At 44.5% G+C, this 22,859-nt stretch overlaps 1 protein-coding gene across 5 annotated transcripts in view; it reads right to left on the minus strand.

The window, feature by feature from the left end:
* osbp2b (oxysterol binding protein 2b) overlaps nt 1-22,859 on the minus strand; it is a 32,836-nt gene that overhangs the window by 3,781 nt on the left and 6,196 nt on the right. The window contains exons 1-13 of one of the 5 annotated variants that reach the window (XM_040196512.2): nt 16,476-16,889; nt 9,834-10,084; nt 6,859-7,057; nt 5,481-5,604; nt 5,026-5,092; nt 4,382-4,534; nt 4,053-4,298; nt 3,798-3,918; nt 2,536-2,639; nt 1,539-1,634; nt 1,005-1,189; nt 688-908; nt 89-106 (exon numbers count right to left, since the gene is read on the minus strand). In XM_040196512.2, coding sequence (XP_040052446.2) covers nt 89-106; nt 688-908; nt 1,005-1,189; nt 1,539-1,634; nt 2,536-2,639; nt 3,798-3,918; nt 4,053-4,298; nt 4,382-4,534; nt 5,026-5,092; nt 5,481-5,604; nt 6,859-7,057; nt 9,834-10,084; nt 16,476-16,692 — 2,002 coding nt within the window. In that variant the 5' untranslated portion in view covers nt 16,693-16,889. Of the gene's footprint in view, nt 1-88; nt 107-687; nt 909-1,004; nt 1,190-1,538; nt 1,635-2,535; nt 2,640-3,797; nt 3,919-4,052; nt 4,299-4,381; nt 4,535-5,025; nt 5,093-5,480; nt 5,605-6,858; nt 7,058-9,833; nt 10,085-11,305; nt 11,447-16,475; nt 16,890-22,859 lie in introns of those variants that run through there. The other 4 variants (XM_078086650.1, XM_040196510.2, XM_078086649.1 and 1 more) reach the window with 4 other exon arrangements.

The raw sequence follows: 22,859 nt of genomic DNA on the forward strand, positions 1-22,859 counted from the left end.
GTGTCTGCATGTGTGTGCGTGTGTGTGTGTGTGTGTATTTGTGTGTGAGTGATACACAGCAGAGGGGCACAGGGCAGCCCCCACTCACCAGAGTCATAATCACACTCTGACCACCAATAGAGGGAGGAAAAGAAAGACAAGTCATGGGTACATCAGATACAATATAGCCTTGGCACCACGCGCACACACACACACACACACACACACACACACACACACACACACACACAACACGCACGTGCACGAATGCCACAGGATGAAACGTTTAGAATGACAGGAATGACTGAGCGTTGTTCTTACTGGGATAAGTACGACTTCCTAAATCCAAACCATTAAGCTCGGGTGACGGATTTTCCCCACTATGAAGCACTATTCATATAAAGTAAGACAGTACACAAATAATAATTATCTAAGTTGCCGCATAGCTCTTGATACTACGATAACGTTTACCTTTTCTACGAAGAAGAAGCAAGCCAGAGATGTGATTCAAAGTTGTAGCATTTCAAAAACATTTCGTTATTGCATTGAGGGAAAAAAAGTAGTTGCAGACTTTATCCAATCTTAACTGCATGCATGTATTTGAAAATCACTGCAGAGCACAATGCTTATCTTTCACCCTTCCTTTACCATCACTCCCTGTCTGCCATTCACTCACACATGCTGCACTTCCTGTTCTCCTTTGCGTACCTTCATCTACAGCGTCTGAGGCCTCTGCCTCCCTCCTCCTTCTCACGGCTCGTTGTTTCTCCTCCAGCCTCTGTTTTTCGGAGTTTGCCTCGTCCCATCTCCCTTCCTCCATCAGCTTCTGGTCTGGTCTCAGGCGGCTGTCGGTCAGTCCCACTCCGTCCTCCTGCTCGTTTAGGGTCAGTGCCAGTGCTGAGAAGTAGTACATGTTCTCTGCGTTCTCCCTGAGAGATCAAGAAGAAGTGGACAGGAGTTACGCTGAACATGGCAGCTGTTGTGCGACTACTCATACGTTGCCTTATGCGGCAGATGAAACTCACGGGAGAGGGTATTTCTTCCACAGCAGCTTGGGAGGTAAAGTCTGATAAACCGTCTTCTGCTTGCCCTCTGATCCGCTGCCCCCTCGGCTGCTGTGAACAACCTTGGCACTCTCGATTTTATCCTCCCAGGTACCAGAGAGGACGTAGTGAGCCTGCCCTCCACTGTCTGCCACCACACCTGTCACCTGGAATAAGCAAAAGGAAGTGAGAAAACTGACTATACTAAAGCAATACATTGCTCCGCAAGTCTGTATGTATCACCATGTCCTTTCTTTTAAACACTTAAGTACACATTCGCGTAGGTAGGACACCAGTAAATCTCCATTAGCTCATCACAGATCAGTAGGTACCAAGGAGGCCAGCATGGTGCCCCATTTTTAGATAATTGGTGCACTGCCTGTTTCCTCACTGCAATGAAACCTTATACAATGAGCTTTTTTTTCTCCATTACATAATATATTTGTTGGTAGTGTCCAGCAGGAGGCAGCATCGGACAAATAAATGCATGCAATGGGTCGGGGACATGGCATTTACCTTCCGTGGAACGTCCCTAGAAAAATAACTGTAGGGAGAAAACTTGAGTTGACAGGTCTCCTTGGTCCTGTGGTTCACGATCTCAATGTCCCCCGACTGCACAAGTACGGACACAAACAGACACAGAGCGAGGGAGGAAGATGCACAGAGAACACGATTAACGGTGTTTACAGCAGAGAGATGAGCGCTTCCTGACTGATTCTAACCCTAATTATTATTAGTTTAAAACCAGGTATTTAGCTTCCTCAAAAGGTACCATGTGGAGTTTTTGACACCTAATGAAGGCTGTACTTTTCTAGTCTCTAGGCTTCAACAGTGCATGTTATCATTCACCCATTCATGCACTGATGACAGGAGCTACCATACACAGAGCCACATGCACAGACAACCCTGCTCTCCACTGAGGAACGTTCAGTGTAAATTGTAGGTGTTGACGTACCACCTGCTGATACACACAGTGTATCTTTATTAACGTACATCAACACGAACGATGCTGCTGATTCTCATTGTCTGCAATCAAAATATTTCCTAGTAGCACACTCCAATGCAATAAATCAGAGATGATGAACTGCCATATTGTTCTAGTTGCCATCTAGCTCTTCTTCCAGGGCTGCACGCTCATGCACACACACACACACACACACACACACAAAAGAGATTGGAAAAAGGAAGAAGAAAAGATGGCAGGACAACATATTCTAACTGACTGAGAAGACTGCCCCTCCCCGTTCATAACTGGGCCATCTCCGAGAAAGGAAAGGCTGTTGTTTTAGTGTTATTAGAGATCAAAGCCCTCATAACAGAAGACACGGAAGATGCATCCCTGGAGATTGTGTGGCTTCTTATTTTTGTGCTTCTTCACAGCACTCTGCTCTGCTGGTTTATATCACATTGCACAGGTTGATTAACACCTAAAGGCTGCTCTGCGCTGCCAGGGGCATTAAACAGGGTTGTAGGTCTGCAGCTGTGGATGAATGGTCCAAACAGACAAACACACCTGGTCAATCCACAGCTTTCCCACTATGATGTTGTGCACAGTGGAGGTGACCTTTCGCCACACGTATTGGTTCCCACTAGAATGGAACTGCAGGTGAATGGCACCTGGGGAGAGACAGGGACAAAATGCATTAAGACAAAATAATTAACACAGTTGATTTGTTACTTGGTCTGGACCCGCAGGAGATTTAATTTGGGTCCCCAAATTAATTTCCACAAATTATTCCAGAGTCTTTTAATAAACATTTACACTCAGCGCCCCTAGCCTATTTTTTTCCTGTGCTCCAAAAATTGCATATCGATCTTAAAAAGTGTAATTACTACTTTCTCTATCTGGATAATTTATTTTCTGTCGGGATAAAGGGGAATCCCTGTAATTGTAAACATCTGTTTATATGTTACTGGTGAAGAAATAAATCAATATAACACACTAAAAAAACCTTCACATTTTGAGAATCACCTGAAAAGAAATTACATACAGCCCGATGTCCTAAAAGTCATGGAGACACCATGACTTTTCTATAAGATCGCCCAGTGTGTGGACAGTAATATTGGAAATGTTTCATGTTGATAGACTTCTGAAAACTACCCGTTTGTGGAGGTCTCACGGCAGAGAAACGACGGGATCTAAATTCCGCTCTAGTTGGACAAATTGCCTGGTTCTTGATCGTCTGATCCTATTCGATCAAATTTGGTGATGCTCGGGTGGAAAAGGTCTGCAATTGACCTCTGAGCGACACCAGTGATTGTATTGTAGTGATTGTGAAACGTGAAAGGTTTGCGTACATTTTGAGCCTGTTAACCCTATAACTGATGAAAGGGAAGGAAAGAAACCAGCGTCCATTGTGACCTGACGATGAAAGATGAAGAACAGCACTTCCACTGTTTCTGATCCATGGAACCTCCCAGCAGGCATTTAATAGGAAAGGAGAGAAGTCAAACAAATCCCAGTGCATCCCTCGGCTTAACTTACATCCATCAAACCCCCTATTTATCTGAGCCAGCAGAAGCCTGCTGTCTGCCATCCCAGTGTAACAGAGAGCACCTTTATATCCATACTTTATGTGTGTGTCAAACCGGTCGTAAAACCCACGTGATTCATTCACACCCGGTTTTCCTCTAAATTGTGTGGGAGGCGGCACAGTCACGTACTACTCTCCAGCGTTAGTCCGTCTTAACTAAACTCCACCTGTTGGGGCTGTCCCATTTGCGTGACAGAACTTTTAAATAAAACAATTCCCCACTGAAGATGAAACGTCTTACCCAGAGGCATTATGGAGAGGTATTTGCCCCGGAACTTGCTGGCGATGGTGATTTCCTGCCAGAGGGTCCAGCCTCGTTGGGAAATCACATGATGTGCAGCTGCAGGAGGGTGATGGCTCACCTTAGAAGAAATATACACATAAAAGGTATCAAGGAAAACAACAACTGTTTGTAGAGCACAGGCTGGTCCTGCTTACTCGCACTGCGTGCTTGCACACCAGCTTGTGTCTAAACACGCCGGGGCCACGCCGTTACCTGCTCACACAGCGAGCGGTAGCCGAACTCCTCCCTTCGATCCAGCTCGTAGGTCTCACCCAGGAGGGGGTTGAAGGGCTTGGCTGTCCGGTGGACCGTGGTGGAGTAGGACGAGATGGAGAAGGCGGCGACTAGGCACATCTGCTCCAGGGAGGAGTCGCAGCGCGCCGCCTTGTCCAGGAGCTCGTGGTACTCCAGGTCCTCGGTGAGGCGCTGCAGCATGGACAGAGGCTCGTTGAAGTTCACCTGAACGGGCGGATCAAGAGGACGTGAGACACGCACATTTGTGTTAACGAGAAAGCAAGAAGGAGCGTGCGTAACACACTTACAGGCATGGGGATTTTGGAGAGCTCCTTGCCGATACAGTTCTTCATGATGCTCCACAAATTGAGGGAGTAGTTGGGCTTGTCTGGGACCTGCGTGCGCCTCTGTCTGCGCGGCTGCAGCTTCTTCCCTGACACGTCATTACAGCTTGGCGACATCTGTTGTTGGGTGGAAGAAAAGAGTCGCAGGGTGAAATGGTGGTCTTTAAACTTTGTGTGCTCAAAGCATATTTGCTGTGTACAAGTTTGACGAACACTTTCAGCTTCATCCTGAAGTTGGCAGCACATCACCAAACGGAGGAGTCAGAATGACAGAGCGAGTCAGAGGCAGCAGGAGATGGAACAGAGGACGCAGATGTGTGTTAGAGCGATGGAGAGTTTAGGGGAAAGAAGTGCAGATGTTTGACGGGTAATTAACATTTTGTGGAAGGAAGCAGCTGTGCATATTTGGACCACAAGGGGGTGATGACACCGTGGGGGACTCAAAAAAGGCTGTGCGTGTATGTGTGTGAGAACCACAAGTGAAGACAGTTATATAATTAAATCAATGATTGCTTTCAAATAGCATACATTAATCTATATTAAGAACACACGTCAGTCAGCAGTGTCCACAAATGTCCGTCCCATCCTCCAGGAGGACAGAAACTTACATGGTCGTCCTGGTTCCAGTCAGTGGGCTGACCTCCGCTTGCTCCACTCAAATTACTTTGAGAACGCCTGCAAGAGAATGAAAATATTTTCTACAATGAGTATTTGACAAATGCTTCAATGTCCCCCACAACACACGCACACTCACGCACACAGGAAGCAAAGATGGCGCTAATGGAGTTTGGAATATGTTGCATATTGATGAGCGGTGACAATAATGAGGGGAAGAACACTTAAAACTGTAAAAGAACAGTAACAGAAAGCACAACCGCTTCAAAGACAAGTGGAGCTTCTAATGCAGCAAACAAATAGGCCATAAACCTCTTCAGACACACTGGTAGTCTTTCCTCTATTTAACTGCAAATTAACACATCTAACAGACACACAAAACATTAAAACTCAACTGCACCTGCGTCCCTGTCTTATCTGCCGTTTTGCCAAATACCGAGTGACCGACCTGTGCTCTGTGTTGTCGGTGGCAGTCACTGTGATAAATGCAGGGGAATCCTCCATTGCATCAAAGTACTCCGTATCCTCATCTTCATCACTCGCCTCTTCTTTGTGCAGCCTCTCACTCCTCCCTGTCAGGAAATGCACGTTTGTGAGTAAATGGCAACAGCATATGACCGGAGCAGCGGCATCACAGGGTGGAGGGTTTGTGTGCTGCAGAGTTCAGCGGCGTGTAATCACACACCCGTGGTGATTAGTCAAGGAGAAATTAGCTTAGCTAAATTGGCAATGTTCCTGCTGGTTAACTGGCCTGAAATGCAGGCTACTTAGTGTTTGCTTCTAATATTCAGTATCCTGCATTCAATTCAGAACTTTCTAAAAGAAAGAGAGTAAACTATGACCTTTAGTCATTGAACAACAACCAATATAACAGAATGTACTGCATTACAAGACCATAGTTGTTTTTATCATCTTTCAAGATCAGCTTCTGCTGAAATAAAATACTTTAAATATTTAACAAAGACTGAACTCAATCTTTGTTCGAAAACAGTTTGAGATATTGGCTCACCACTCAGGAGAGATGATTCATGTCTATTACTCCAGCCAGCAGTCTATTGTCTACGTGGCCAAATACTTTAAAATACTTAACTATTAATGGTTTAACCTGAACAGTCGAGCCACTTAAACAAACAACAAAGGTAGTTTTTCAATGCTTTCCAAATGACCAACATGAGCCATTTCAGTTTCAGTTCTGCCTACATGGTTTATGTATAATGAAGTTAAGGCAACTTAAACAACTTGTTAACCTTTATGAAAAGATTGTGTTCATGGTTAAAGAAAACCAAAGTGGACTGTTGGTAAGTGTAAGAACTCAAACTACTTTCCCAATCAGTGGTGGTTTTATTTATTTTCTGCAAAGCAGAGACAGTTTGACGTTAAGATTTATGAGCAGCATCCGAAGCCCTTCGACATGGTTTAAAAACTAACATTTGTTTACTTCCATCAATCATGTTATTCTTCCTGTGACTTAACAACATACTATACGATCATTTCTCTGGAGGAGGCGGCCTCACACAAGATGATGAAAATAAATCAATGGGTTTTTTTCCCAGGTAAGATTTGATCTGAACAACGAGTGTCATGCCAGCGAATATTTTTAAGAAGCTGCTTGCAGGTAGACAAAGCAAAATAAACACGAGAGAATGGATTCACAGACCTAAAGTCCTTGATCAAGGTAATAACCATCTCTTCATTGGCAATAATACAAAAGCTTCTGACACAACTAGAAAGAGATGAAGCAGCATGAGGAATGTGTTTAGGACTCTCTCAGTATAGTGAGGAGCACGCCGAGGCCCAGGGGACTGAGGAGTACAACGCAGACTCACCCTTGCTGGCGGCAGGGGCGCTGGGTGTGGTGGAAGCGAGCGCTGGTGCTTCTCTCCACGCTCGCTCCAGGCTGTTGTGCTGCTTGGCCAGCTGCTCAATGGTCTCCTCTAAGTGGGTACGCTGCTCTCGCTCATACTGCAGAGCCCGCTGCCATCTCCTGCTGTGAGTCTCTGCTAGTTCCAAGAAGTCTCGACACGCCTGGCGGAGCACATGCGGAGAACAAACAGGGAATTGTGTTTTATTGGAGGTGCAGCTCTGATCTTTTGCATTAAATGGAGAGCGTGAAAGATCTAGTTCACACATTCATGAAACCGTGGGAAAATGAAAAACCTATTTCAACGGGTTCATCTTTATTTGTGTAAACGAGTAATAATAAACTGAGAAAAAAACAGGCAAAATTGCTGACAGCAATAAGAGAGATTGTTGTAAAGACATTTGTGCCAAATATTGAAATCATTGTTCTATCAGTATTGTTTTAAACCATGTTAATTATCCGTCTCCCTAATGTGCCTGAGGGTGAACCTGTAAATGCACACAGACTGTATTGGAGTCTGGAAAATCCCTTTCTGACCTCGTCCCTTTCAGTTTACACATGGTGTCCAACATTTGAAACTCAGCTGAGCGAATGAAAGCATTAATCACTGATATTTTACTGACAAAAGAACTGATAACAGAATAAGACGCAGAAACAATACAGACTAACCGCTACATTTACAATTTAAGATATTATAAGATTACTTTTACAAATGTATGAACATTTCACGCCGTATATATTTGCTATGAGCGATCACTGAGCATGTGTCATGAAACATCATTTTCTGACTCACAGTGAGTGATTTGATAAATACACACAGTTGTGTAATTAGTAAAAATGCATTAAACTTTTAAACTAAAATGAAAGGTTTTCTCCAACAATACTAATTGAAAATTAAATAAATTATATTACTCCAAAAGTACAAAAACAATACCATTGTTGACATCTTTAAACCAGGCTAGTTAAAGTACTAGAATTGTCCAACCCTTGCAAAGTTTAGATTTCAGTGACTTTAGATGTTCTAAAGTACAATCTTGTTTGCTCAAAACAAGGCATGGACAATGCACAGGTAAAAACATCCAGTTAACTCACCTCCAGCAGCCATGCGTGAAGTGTCTACACATCAATGTCTGGGACTCCGTTTAAATGTTAGAAGTGCATGTGACATTGAGGCTCACTTCCTCACACATTAGTATGAAACTCAGCGCCCACTAAACACGTATCACAGTTCCACTTTTTTATGCTGAGTCTCAAATCCACACGCAGACTGCATGTGACTTCCGTCAGGGTTAATAAAGGCTAAAAGAAAGGACTGAGGTACCAAAGACGTCATTATTACATTACATGTCATTTGGCTGACTCTTTCATCCAAAGCAACTTACAATACGTGCCTTTGAACCGTAAGGATACAAACCCAGAAGAACAAGAAACAAGAAAGTGCAGTTTCATCAAAAAAGCCGATTTTCAACAACTTGCTATAGATAAGAGCCATTATAAGTACAATTAAGTGTTAAGTGTTTTTTAGTTAAGATAGTATCTGAAGAGGTGCATCTTTAGTTTGCGGCGGAAGATGTAAAGACTCTGTACGGTCATTGAACTTGAGTAAAGTTTTCTATGATTAAATCCCACCGGCATGAAGCGTAAGGTGTGTAGAAGCATGCACACACAAATGGGCGTGCCTGGATTCAGCAATGCCCTCAATGCACTAATGCAACCCCATACCAGGGCCGGTGTCAGATGAGTGTACATGCAGTTATGTCTTGCCGTTATGGCCTCCTCCTTCCCTTAACCCTTCCTCATTTACTCCCTGTTTACACATGAAGCCTGTTTTCCTGGAAAACCACAGTGACATAATTGCCTCGACAATGGCAGAAAACGTGGCTGCAGGAATCCAAATACCAATATCCTTCACTGCCTCTTGTTTGAAGAGAGACATTTACAGGCACAAAATCATTACAGGGACTTTGTGGAAGCATTTCCTCCTCATTAGAAGCACATTCTTGGCTGACCTAAGGACATTTTAATGAGTTAGGCACTCCATGAGGATCTATTTTTATTGCTTGTGCAGTAACTTTCAATTTACCAAATCAATTAATAAGTAAAACGGATGAGAAACAAGGGTTTGTCGTTTTGAGCGATGGCTTTCACGTAGTTTAGGTGAAATTGTTCTTGCCGTAACATTATGCCTCAAGTAGCTCAATAAGCTGTATTAGAACACGCTTAAGCAAACCTGAAGCGGTATACTGCCTGACTTTAAACCTAATTTTGAAGTAAAAATACGTTCAGTTTATACACAACTCTTTTTTTTTTTTACACAGCCAGACAATTCACAGAGAAAGACTAAAAAAGAGTAAACAACGAGTAAATAGATGTAGTCAACAAAGCCATTGAGAGGAGCAGGAGGAAGAGACAAACCTTGTGTGATTGGATGGTTTTGCCAGAGCAGGTCTGTCCGTATAACTGTGGTCCAGAAGGATCTGACATTCCTCACCGGACGGGGGGAGAAGAGGTTATTCCTGTCCTCCCCCCCCCACCGTCATATCTAGTATCTGCACCTCAACACTCTCTGAACTCATCCACTAATAAGACACTGTAAAGCCAATTGAGAGGAGAGGACCGGGGCAGAAACAGCTGATCACACACAAAATGAGAATTTGATAATGATTGTTATTGTCTCTATATAAATATAGTTATATGTAGTTTGTATATATTGTAAAGCAAAATGTCCCACCATCAACTCATAGTTTCTTATCATCTTTTTAACACTAAGTTGGAAATAGTTTGAGTAGGTTTAACCGGATTTGGCAGGCTGTGAATCCGCAACACAGACTCCTGCTTAAAAGGCCACATCGTAAATTGATGTCATCGTTCTACGCACTACCCATGGACGTCCTGTCACATTGATCATGCACTCAGCTGTGGTCTTCTGCATCTACTTACATTGATCATAGCATTGGAAGTGATGCGGAAGAGGGTGGCTCGCTCGTTGACCGCCTTGATCTTCTCCCCGCCCTCCACGGGCACTTTCAGACCCTCGAGTTCGCTCAGCGAACGCTGCAAGGCCGCCCCGTGCTTCGCGATGAGGTCGTTACATGTGCTGAGGTCATCGAGCTTGCTGACGAGTATCTTCAAAGTGCCCTGAAGCTCGCTGCGGCCCGACTGGGACGTGGGCTCCTCGTCCCCCGAGTCATCTGGTGGGTGGAGGTGAGAGGTCACACACACCATCTTAAACATGAGGGGATCATTAGGACTTGTGAGCACACCGATCATAAAAGAAGAAGACAAAGACAATATGTAACGTTTTTCTTTTTCAATTATTAGGAAACAAATGTAACTGCACAGCTGCTAGATCCCAATATACGTTCAGCAAGTTCTTGCTTTTTATGATAGATTTCCCGTTTAGGATAACACCCAGAGCTAACATGGCAAACAAATATCCAACCACCCGATCTGGTTTATTTGTTTCTATGTTTTTGGTGTTTCATTTTCAGTCGATTAGAACTTGATCAAATGTAAATGTAGGCTGTATTGTGGCCTTTTAATACAGACAGCTTGTCCATAATGCGTGTTTGCTGCCTTCTCACTTTGTGGTCACTAAAGAGAGGTTACTCAAGTTTAAACACAGAAACGAGTTGCAGCGTCAGCCTTCCAGTACACACGCAAATGCACATTCACAGAAAGACATAAAAGCCATACCAAGGTCCACAAACAACATGGTTGCAATTAAAAGGGACATACCCACCACATCCCACCAGAGGAGTCACATGTAAATAAGGCTAACTGCTGCTAAAAACAAACTACCCACTAGGAATAACTACCAATGCAACGCTAAAACAGAGAGCCTGGAGGGAAAAAATGAGCACGAGGACAAGTAAGACAATGTTGAAGAGCAGAGTGTCTCCACACATTATTCCACTCGAAACGTCCAGAAAATGCTGTTCTGCTGCCTTCTACACGCTACCACACAGAGTCTATGTGGTACTCTATGTCATAGAGAAAGTTTTTTGCCTGTTGAAGGCTGATAGGAGCGACTGCCACAGCCTTTCACACTTTCTTCTAGCAACAAGGCAGCTGGCTGTGACCTCGCAGAGACTATCACCCCTGCCAAGCCTATTTACAGTACACCATGCAAGAATAACATGGATCTACACTTGGGGGGTGCTGGCCGTCCAGCAGTCTCAGAATTACATTCTGTAACGGCAATATACTGGAGATAATTTCAACTTTTAAAGACCTTTGGCCAGTGCACGCTCGACTGAGAAACATGGAGACAGAGCGATCACCACGTTGGACTTATCATCAAGAGGAACAATAATACTCAGATCACACTGCTTTTTACTGTATCTTTGTTCAAACAAAAGGCCCCACAATAGCCCAATAGGCAAAGAGAAGCAAAGAAAACCATCTCTCACCATGTTTGCATTCCCCGGCATCCATTTTCCCCCCAAAGTTCAGCCGGGAACAAGAAGCACACAAACTGATCTAAAACGTCAGATTTTCAGATTATATACGGACATCTTGAAAAGGCTCGCAGAGAGACACAACTGTCCGGCCAGTGGAAGGGACTGCCACGGTGGAGGTGGTGAGTAAGTTCAGTCAAATAGGATAATGAAATAAGCCTCATATTGATAGCATGTGACTATGACAGCGCAGCTTTAAACAGACAAGTTAGTTGGCCAGTTGATGTAGTTTGAAATTCCTCCCACGAGCCCGTACGTCTGTGCCCCGGGACACAGAAGGAGAATTTTTTATTTCCCTCAAAGGTGATCAGAAGATAAAATAAAAGCTCCTTGTGGAAAAGAAAAAATATTATATTGGTAACCGGTTGTTGCCAACTTGTGCAGCTGGTTCTGCTAGTTTCTGTCCTGGGAAAAGTGTTGCCAACTCTGCGCTGGGTTTATGGGTTGGATCGTTTTATTTAGCGTGCGCTTGTAGTTTCTGAAAAATAACCACTGCAGCATTCATATTTCTCCTGAAATAAGGTCCCAGGTCCACCAGAAGGGTATAGGCACCTTTCTGTCAGATAACCAAAAGGTAACCAGTGGTGGGAAAATCTGATGCACCTTAAATCTTTGCAATCTTCTGGCAAAATATCTACTAAAAAAATGGAATGCTATCGCTGTAACTGGAGAGCATCGAACACATTTCAAATAACTCTGGATTGGCTTAAGCTGACAACTCTTTCCAATATCACAATAGGTTAATGTGCAGTGGGATGTTCATGGGTAAATTAAATTACCCGGCATGTACATGTGAAGACATCTGCAGCCCTTCAGTAAATGATGATGCTCATTTTTACAAATGAGTTCTTTATCTGTAAGAAATGCCACTAAAAAACAAACACTCACATTTACCAGCACAGATTTGTTGACGTTTGATTACTGGAGATGAAAACCGTTGAAGCTAAACATATTCTATCGAATTAATATCACTCAGGAATAAAAAGTGAAGACAGCGTTTAAATAAATACCTGCGCTACGCTTTCTGTGCATCAGTCACGCACTGCCTTGCTCCCCTTCCCCCCCCCCATGTCCAACGTCCTCCTTCCCAACCACAGATTTGGATGGATGGCTCTCCGTAGCAAAGTCGACTCTGCGAGGCAGCGGTTGGGGCCCATTACCACGCCAGTCATGCCTCAAGGGCGGTCCGCCTCCCCCCGTCGCCCACTGGCCACCACCTCAGAGGACACTCTGCATGGACCTGTATGCACGTCTGTTCCCAGCGTGTCTCTGCTGGACCCTCCTGCTCCGATGTTGATGAGTCAATTTAAGCAAATGTCTGAAGTGTCTGAAACGGGCTGGGTGCCATTTAACAGTCACAGCTCATGAAATCGGGACTACTTCAACACATAAACACGCACCCATGTTCCATCGGTCCTCAGCATGCGCACGCTGGCGTTTTGTCTCCCTTCACTCCCTCTTTGTGTCGAGCGTAAAAGGGCGAGCGGCGAGGGAGTGGAAGAGAGGAAGCAGGAGAATAAGATGTGGGAGACTGTAATGCGGTAGTCTCGTGGCCGAACCGCTGTCAGGCTCGTCCCCCTGCTCGTCCCCCTGCTCGTCCCCCTGCTCGTCCCTCTGCTCGTCCCTCTGCTCGTCCCTCTGCTCGTCCCTCTGCTCGTCCCCCTGCTCGTCCCCCTGCTCGTCCCCTTGCTCGTCCCCTTGCTCGTCCCCCTGCTCGTCCCTCTGCTCGTCCCTGAGGACAGGCTGCCATCACCCCGTGGCAGAAAGACGTTCACGTCAAGCAGCCGAGCACAGGGGACAAATGTCCTGCCTCTCTGGATTGAAGATGGCATTTAAACATATTAGGGCGTGATCCGAGGGGGAACTAGTGCCAGAAAGAGTTAAGATGTTTTTCACCAGAGAGCTTACTTTTATAAAGTTGGTTATTACAGTTTTTCTACAGTTCAGAGTCAACAAGAAGTTTTCAGTTCTTAACTATTTGCAGAAATCAGACTCCACCAAATGATGTATTTCATTAGTAAATCTCATGACCATCCTTCTTTGTTTAAAGATGAATGTTGATTCAAACACAAAGATCATTTGCATCCTTTATAAGCTTAGTCTAACAACAACCCTGCGATAAATCCTATACTCCTATAATAATTCCAATACTACAACTATACTAAACGATATAACCCTATAATAATTGCATGTCTCGTTTCCAGAACACTGGGTTGGCGAGCAACTAATGGTTCCCCTGGGCCCCCTTTTTGTCGAAAATATGCATTAGTGTTGACTGAAAAAACCTGATGTACACTCCCACAGGCCACACCGGCAGTGATGCTGTTGTGCGAGCTGAAACAAGGAAGGCTTATCTTATTGTTCCCTAATGGATGAGATTAGGTTTGAAATCTAAAACATCCTTGGGCTTGTTTGCAATCACCACATTGTTCCCTGAGCTAATGAGGGGCCAAAGTCCCATGGCACAAAAAAATAGATTCAAGTCTCCTTTGGTTTCGAAATGTCAGATTTTTTGCATGAAATATATTTTAGCTTTTGTTGACATGTTAGAACCAAAGGTTTCGATAGAGGGACTTGGAGGGAAATACCTCTTTGCATCACCTGTGGTTGGAAAATAATAAAAGCGAGGGAGGGGGGAGGGGGGGGGGGGGGACTGTTTCTGCAGCTGAAGGAATGTGGACGGAGAAAGGGAATGCAAGAAGAGGGAAGGAGGTAGATGAGGAGCGGCGATGCGTCCCAGGGGAGGGGAGTGTATTGCTCGCCAGTAATTACTAACTGGCACCTTACGTCCCGTGTGATACATCACAGAGAGACGAAAAGAGGAGACAGCAGGTTAAAGCCAGTAACGCGGCGCTCAGCTCTCCACGAGCAAATGAGAGACTGTGCAGTGCAACTCATCACTGTCCCCAGAGCTCTGCAGCACAACTCTGGCGGTGTATCCAATCGAACACTCTCGATGAGCGGCAAACAAAAGAAACGATTAAAAACTGAAAACTGCAGCAACTGCAACAGTAACATTTTATAATGTGGAAGAATAGATGCAAAAAAAAAACATCGGACTGATGACTACTGAGCTGTAGATTTATAGTCTGGCGTGCAGTCTACATTTCATCAATTCCCAAATGGCGCCGCAAACCTATGAGAGGCAAATAGCTCTTGCTTACTGCATAACTACAGTCTGAAGGTTGAGGCCATTAATTATCCTACTGCACAACCCAAGAATGCTGACGGAGCTCATCGACACAAGTCCGGTCACAGGACAGGATTTAACAGGAAATAACTGCACTAATGGAAAGACCCCAAACGTGGAGCCTGTGTTTACCATCTGAAGCAGCAGGGATCTCTTCATTGCGTGATTTACCACATATCTACAGAATGGGAGATTTTAAATCATTGGAAGGTCAAAAGCTTAAATGAAACCCATGTACACGAGACTGGTAAGCACAGAGTAACTGTATGCATGCTCACGCCTCAATTCTTCATTTACATGCATGCACACAGCTGCTGTGAGCCTGTGTGTCAGCTGCCCTGCTTCATGTAGAACAAGAGAAGAAGAGGAAAATGTTAACGCTTTGAAGGGTACTTGTGATGGGAGGAGATACAGTATCTCGGGTGCATCTCCCTAACAGGGTGTATAGTGTGTGTGCAGCAATTTTAGAGTAGTGGCTCATGAACTTACACATGCAGTGAAACAAAAAAACACATCCTTGAGATTAAGGATTATTTGTAATTTAAGGTCATATTTCTCTTGTCTGAACATCTTTTTAAAATCAAATCCGTTTTATCATATTACTTACAGTTAGTTTTTATAATTATTTTACGCTACGTGTTATTGCTCCAGCTGCTTTCTGTTAGACCAACATGGCCAATGTTACATATCTATGAGCAGGATTGCTTTGAAGCAGTACACAGCTAGATCCCGGTCCTTCATGCTACTTGTCCCGCTACCTGCGCTGCCAGATTAAACCAGTTTAAACCCGACTATTCTACACAAGAGGAAAGCATCTATATCTTATATTACCACTGATCCACGTGCAGGATGTCCTTAGGAAGACTGTTTATCCATCACACTGTGTTGTGACGCTATAAGAGACCAGATAGTATGACAGTGTAATGTCCTTACATGATTACTTCAGATGATTGGATTGATTTTCAGAGTCACGATGTTGGTTCTGACTTATTTTCTCTGTGTAACTTAATCACATACCAACATCTATATTGCATAGAGTGAGCAGAAGCCGACTGGGAGAAGTCTTAAAACAATATGGCCTTTCAGTTAACAAACAGACAAAGTGGGGAGACTTGAGCGCCCGAGGCTTAGGAGCACAGCTGTTCAACTCAACAGTGCGACTCTGCCACGGGCAACAAAACTGATCAAGTGAGAAACGTGGAAAGACAGAATTATATGGGCAGTGAAGGGAAATGTAAGAAGACCCATTTTAATTTGTTCCTTCAAAAGTACACACACATTCTTTCACACACGCACATTCATAAACACAACGAAGTGCACTGTATAGGATTCTATTAACATGCCATGAGCACAATTCTTCACAGTTTCATAACATGTTATGAAAGTAGTGCTTGTGGGACAAATCCTATTAATCTGTCACCCTTACTGCTTTCACCACTCTGCTTGTCCCATCCTCACATTCACACTCAAGGACTCAGGGAAGCACAGCAAGCCACATTTCACACTTTCGGATGGTCTAATGCATAATACGCACAATACGCAAACACAGATGTAAATTGCCAACACAACACACGTAGACCGGGCAGGCTCAGACTTATGCAAATGTGCGCTGGAGCAAGCGTAAAGAGGAGAGAGGAAATGAGTCTGAGCGCGAGCAGAACAGGGGAAAGAGGGCAAAGGGAGCAGGGGGACTGCATGCGGGGAGGAGTGCAGGCGAGAGGACACACTGCTTGTTTTACAGCATGACAGCGCTGCATTGTTGAGGGAGGCTGCGGTGATGTGAGCCTCTCCAGAGAGGGAGGGTGACGGATGGAGGGATGACGAGTACCTCTCGACGAAGAGGAGACAGCAGGATGAGGAATGTTTCGTCGCGGATCAGATGGAGAGGAGTGTGACGGCTCCTTGCTAACGTTTAGCCGTAGCTGTACTGACCCTGGTTGACTTTACTCAGGCAGCTCGAGTTGCAGAGGGAGCGGACCTTCGCCGCCTCCCAGCAGCCCCGGCCCTTCATCCCACTCTCTGCAGGCCTGATCCCAGTCCACGCTCCCTGAGACGCAACGCCGCCCTTGGCCTCTACATAATCCCATCGAGAAGGGGGCACGGGCGGCGACTTTCCCCGTTCAGCGTTGCAGCCTGAGCGCACATACATGCGCGCTCATACACCTACATACAGTACACAGGCAGGGGAGCGACGCTCCCTCGCGTGGTTCCTATCTCCTCTCGTGCATCGCTTCCCTCGCTCCCGGAAACTCACGCGCACACACAGGATACACACATTCACAGAGCTCGGCACATTTACAATTCTCCTCCACATGCTTCTCTCAGTGCAGTGCAGATTGGTGAGGGAAGGAGGGAGGGAGGGAGGGAGGGAGGGAGAGGGAGAGAGAGAGAGAGTGAAGCAGAGAGGAGCTAGAACTCTGCAGCCAGCAGTCATCAACACAACTAGGACCAGAATGCACTGCTGCTTTTAGCAGCCAAACAGAAAAGGCTTACTAGTAAAGGGAAATGGCAGAGATAGTATTAAGTAAAGATTATGTCACTTCAAAAGGACACTACGAGGAGATTACGTGGGATCAGACATGGGGATGAAAAGATTTTAGATTCCGTTTAAACATTTAGACTCAAGAGTGGTGCTTCTAGAAGGGCAAAAGGTTAAACAAAACATCCTGCAGTCAAATTAATTGATTGATTGACATGACAAGTGGATCGCCTGCCGCTGGCTTTGAATCTGACCTCCTGCAGATGGGTCAGTGTCACTGAAGCATTACGTCACTGTTCATACTGCAGCTCACACTGTGCTGCAGTAATGAGCCTCACTCGCTCTCTTTCCAAAGAAGGTGAAGGTTAACTTTCCTGTGTGCGTGTCACCACTATGTCAAGGTCACCTCCGGCACATCTATTCTATCTCTCTATACCTCTAACAGTTTAACGTTATCAGTAATGCTTGTTATGCCTTCAAGGCTTCAAGGAAACCACGGCCGTGGCTGCTGTCACATGGGCAGCGGCACGGATGAAATGCACAGAAATACTACCTGAGAACAGCAGAAACCGGTAACAGGGGAGGAGAGGGAGGGAGGGAGATGGGGGGGTAAGTGAGGGGAGAGAAGTGCTGACGAGGAAAGATTGTTGGACGGTAAAAGCGTCCCCTAAATGTCCCGGGGTGCGATCAAGGGGGGCCCAACCATGACACTTTGATTAATTTCCTACTTGACCTTTGTATTTTTTTTCTTCAATACTGTTGAGTTTACCATGCGAAGAGAGCAGAAATATACCGGCGAATACAGCGGACTCAGCTATTTAAATAGTTTGTTCTTTCTTTCATGTTGCTTTCAGTCATTGCTCTAAGATGAAGCACTTTGTGTATACAAATGATTGTTATTATAGAATCAATAAAGTCACGGATGAAGATATCTTGAATCTCGTGTGCTGCTGAATGGTCAGTTAAAAGAACCGAAATGCAGCTGTATTTCAGTTCACATTGTAAACTCCTAAATTACATACTAATCAAGTAGCACAGAGATGATCATAAAGTATCTAGTGCGACTGTACTTTCAGGTACCAACACATATTTACAAACTGCACAAAAAAGGTTCAGCGGAAATTCTTCCTCACAATGTCCCCGTTTATTTACTGGAGAACACTGACGAAGGCCAACCCACCTGAAAGGGCCGTTAAAAGTCCATGAGTTACAGTTTCATTAAGTAAATTACCGCATGAATATCCAGGAACCCAAACACTCCGCTAAGCGCTGCTGCACAAACATCGAGGTGAATCAAATCGGTTTAAACAACCCAACATAAATGTTTCATTGTGGAAAGGTAGTCATTTAAACAGGAAAATAACCTTTTGAGTTTCAGACCTTTGATAAATCTCATGCTGTGTCAATTTCCACCAGCAGCAGCCATATAAATGTTATGGATCCCTGCCAAAAGAACACATCATGCTAACACTGTGCTCCCTGTCACTGAGGCAAGAACACCTTCTGGACCGACCCTCCTCTCGGAACGATAACAACGCGCTGCCCCAGAGGTGGATGATCTTAAATTTACCACAAATGTAAGAGCTGTAAGGCTCACAGTAGCTTGATGATGAAGTTCTCACAAGCACACACAACATTCATGTCGATGCCCCACGCTGCAGTGAGATGACGGTTGACTCTCAATGTGCTGGGGCAATGAATCATCCCGCCCTGATGGCACTTGGTCATCACCGGCAAATACGCTGGAGTTCAAGTAGCATCTCTGTGCGACAGATACAAGCACCTGTCCCCGTCCTGTATTCTATTTAAGGATTAACTATTAGCAACAGCCTCAACGTATTGTTGCCATGGTCGCTAATCAAAGCTGCAGAGATGAGCAGCTTTTTGAACACTGGCGCGTTGAAGTGTAGTTTCAGGGGAGTGCTCCCTATTCTATTCAGACATCACTCACCTACGGGTGGCACATTTTAAGAGTCCAATAGACACATGTAGTGGTTTTAAAATACAATAACAAAAAAGGAGAGAGGAGGAATACATGTATACGTAGGAGAGAAAATGCCCAGCAAATAGAAAAAAAGGGCAGCAAGCCTAGTAAGACAGGACTAAGACGATGGGCGTGATTACTTTTTAATGTCCGATCAGTCGGTGAGGAAGCAGGCGGCATTAAACTCCAAGGTCAATGGAGGGGGAATGGACAGTTTATGGAGGGAGCGAGTTCAGAGAGTTTGAATCCATTACAAAACAGCCAGGGTTTGAGTTCACAAGGACACTCGTGGTTGGTTTGGTTGTCGCATTCAGAGACCAAAGGGGAAGAGAGAGCTTGAATATGGAGGAATAGAGATAGAGAAGCACCCAGAGGATCACTTATGTTTGTATGTTTTGTAACATGGCTCCACCTCTTTCTTTTTTGGCGACTGAGCTGATCAAGCAACCCAACCAGAGGCTCTTACATCCAACACAAGCAAGTGACTGGACACACAGCCAGCCGGCAGCAGAGCTAACGGATGATATGCATGCCATCTGCCATTTCACGTCTTGTACCAAGCTCAGTAAGAAGTGCAGCTGATAGAATACACTAGCATACACTTCAAAACATGCATTTTGCTGTGTTTAGATTAATACAGCCGGTGTGCATCTCAGCATAGTTTTATAGATCAGTCATCACAACACAATCTGTCTGTGAAGCATTAACTCCAACGCTCCGAGTCTCGTGTCCTGCACAGAGACACTCGTCCATTTTACAATGGAAAAATGTTTACACCAGAGAAAAGCAGTAAATCAAATGGTTGCTCAATGCTCAATGTTTTCATTCCCTGCTAATGGAAAAACATTTTCACATGTTAGTTATGTACCTTCATTATTAATTATTAGTTTTTAATTACTTTTTATTTCAAACCAGTTTAGTACCTGAATGAGCTCCGGGACAGAAATCTACTGTATGCTCTTTGTTCAAAATCACTGACATCTTTGATGTAGCAACTATAATTCAAACCACATCCACCATATGGTATGTGATCCACAGCATGTAATCACAGCTGCATCAAATTATTTAAAGCAGATTCACATGTATGCACACAAACATGCACTCACGTTCCTGAGCATAATGTAAATGGCAGAAAAGCCGGATACTTACGAGGCGAAAACTGCGCCTTATGCCGTCTCGATTTATCCCTCTAGACTTGCAGGACAATGGCATGTACAATGTTTTGAGCAAAGAAAAGATTGAAAGGCGAAGAGTTGGAGAAAGCAGTAGGTCATTCCATTCAGAACTAAAAAACCCCGCTGGATGAAAAAGGAGGGAGCTGAAGGAGAGAGGTGTGGGGAACCAGACCGCGAGTGAGAGGGCGACTGAAAGAAAGAGGAAGAGCGAGTGCCGGGGCGAATGCACGGGTGGGAAAGCAGTGAGACTGTCAGGAGGGACGGAGGGGGGGGGGCATGGCGACAAAGGAGGCTCGTTTGAGGAGGCTATTCTAATGCTGATATTGTGTTCCAGGACCACGGACAGAGCTCTAGTTATTAATCCAAAGAAAGGAGAAAGGTACAGGAAAGAGAATCAGAGGAAAATAAAACACAAGCAAGAGGATAAATGTAAATATCCAAAGAAACAGTTGACTGAACCGCTAGAAGTAAATCAAGTAAATCCTCAAATGCCTCCAGCTTCCCCCACACATCGCCAGTCAGCTCAAGTAAAATGCTGTAACCATCTGAGTTCAGCCACATCCAGACAGCCCACCAACTGCATGACTGCTTCCAGAGTGTGTGTTCATTTCTTAATTCCAGTTTCCAGTAAACCATTCCAGTTTCCACAAAATAAACCTCTCACTGGTCTCATGGGAGCAAATGTCAGGATTGCACATTCAAGCCAGCACTGGAACCAGTGATTCGACGGGCTGCGACCTCGCTTTCACAGAGAGTGGCAGAAACAAGGGAGAAAAAGAAATGAGAAAGGTCACGTTGAAGCAAAAGTGAACACTGCCACCTTCTGGGCGTATGCACCAAACTGCAGGCACCGGCCTTGGTAGACTGTTAGAAATCCAATCTAAACCTCAATTAGAAGATGCGCTCATGGACGGACAGGCAATTTATAAAAGAAGGCTTGAAAAATGGGAAGGCTGCAGATGAAGTGACACCAGTACTAATGAAAAATGTAATGAATGATTCAAGGTTTAGGTCAGTCGTTCGTAGACAAAGAGCAACTTGAGATTGGAGTTGACAGGGGATTCTTGGAATGTGTTTTACAAAATGCTTTTTCGAGCTTAGATGAATCCCAGATATAGATCGTCTCCTCCTGTGTGCCGAGGACATCGAGAGCAGCTCTTTACTCTACTGACAGGGAGGGGAGGGCAGGTTAACGAAGACACTGATGCATCTTGTCTGACACCGTGAACGAGAAAGAAAGAGAAGCTACGGAGGAGCTTGTTGGCAAAATTAGTCATGGACTGTATGAACCATTCCTCTCAAGTGCATCAACTTCTCACTTTCTGGAGACGGACTCACAACGTGTCCGTGTGCTCAAAATCTCCTAATTGGACATATACAAAGAAACACATTAATTGATTCTTTCTCTAAGCTTTGAAGTAGTTGGTAACCCAAAGCTTTAATAAAATACAAACAGTTAAAAGTGTTAAAATATACAAGGTGAACCTGTTTCTGTTTGACAAAGGGCCTCAGACTGACTCTACTGCATCTTACAGGGGCAGAAGCAGGAGACTGTTTTCATGCATTTGAATCTCGTTAGTATGCTAAGAATGGTGGGACGAAAAGCATGTGTTTCCAGTTACTATCGTATTAAATCGGTCTGAGCACAGGTTGCCTGATATATATCTAAACGGTATTGGAAAAAGCTGCTGTTCACTTTTCTACATTTCAAAGGGATACAGTACAATAAAAAGGCATTTGTACCTTCTAAATCCTGCCTCTGAATCCTTCAATGGACCGAAAGAATTGAGTGTGTGCTTTCTGTATATTCTATACCTCATCAAATGCTCTTTTGTTGAAAGGTTTCTTCAACACATTACAAAAGAAAGAAATGAATTCAGAGTAGACAATATGTAAAACAAAATATGTTGTTGTGGATCTACTGTAGCATCATGCTACTGTAGTTAAAGGAGCCCAGTGTAATGCTGTAAGCGACTGAGGTATCTTTCCCAACAGGAACCAGGTTGAAGTTCTGGTTACCGTACGTTACTTGATGTGCGTTATGTTAAGTTCTTCTTTGTAGAATAAGAGTCTTATTCTGCCTCGCCAGGCCTCAAAGTAAAACCAAGTCCACTCGCTTCCACCAACAACCAAACATACCCTTGAATGTCAACGAATGTCAATGAAAGCCCATTTTCCCCTGTGGGAGTCAACAAAACAACAGTGATTACACCTGTACAGCTGAGCCCATGCTATTATTACCAATGTTTACACATGGCCCATACAGCAAAATAAAAATATAGCAACATTACTGTCTTACTGGCAGTGGTGAGCTAGAAACACCTCCCATTCTCCCACAGTCTATATTTAGTGATCTGGCTTTCAAATTGAGGCCAGAGGAATATATAGCTTCTTAGTCTCTGTAGACCCAGTCTGCCAGAGACTGGGGCGGGGAAGCTTTGGGAAAATTCTGGGGTTAAAAGTGCTTTCCCCTGCTACACCTAATACAACCAAAGAAAAGCAATTTGCCCTTGGAGAGGAGAGGCATTGTTGTCAGACTGAATGAAAGCTGCCCTCCCCCGGCTCCGCATTACATTACATTACATGAAAGAAAGAGAGCGGGAGATGCAACATCTGCTGAGCTGAAAATCAAATATGTCCAAATATCCCGGCAGGCATGAGGACCACGCTCAACAAGC

This window comes from Gasterosteus aculeatus, chromosome 13 (assembly GCF_964276395.1).
Source record: "Gasterosteus aculeatus chromosome 13, fGasAcu3.hap1.1, whole genome shotgun sequence".
Taxonomy (NCBI): Eukaryota; Metazoa; Chordata; class Actinopteri; order Perciformes; family Gasterosteidae; genus Gasterosteus; species Gasterosteus aculeatus.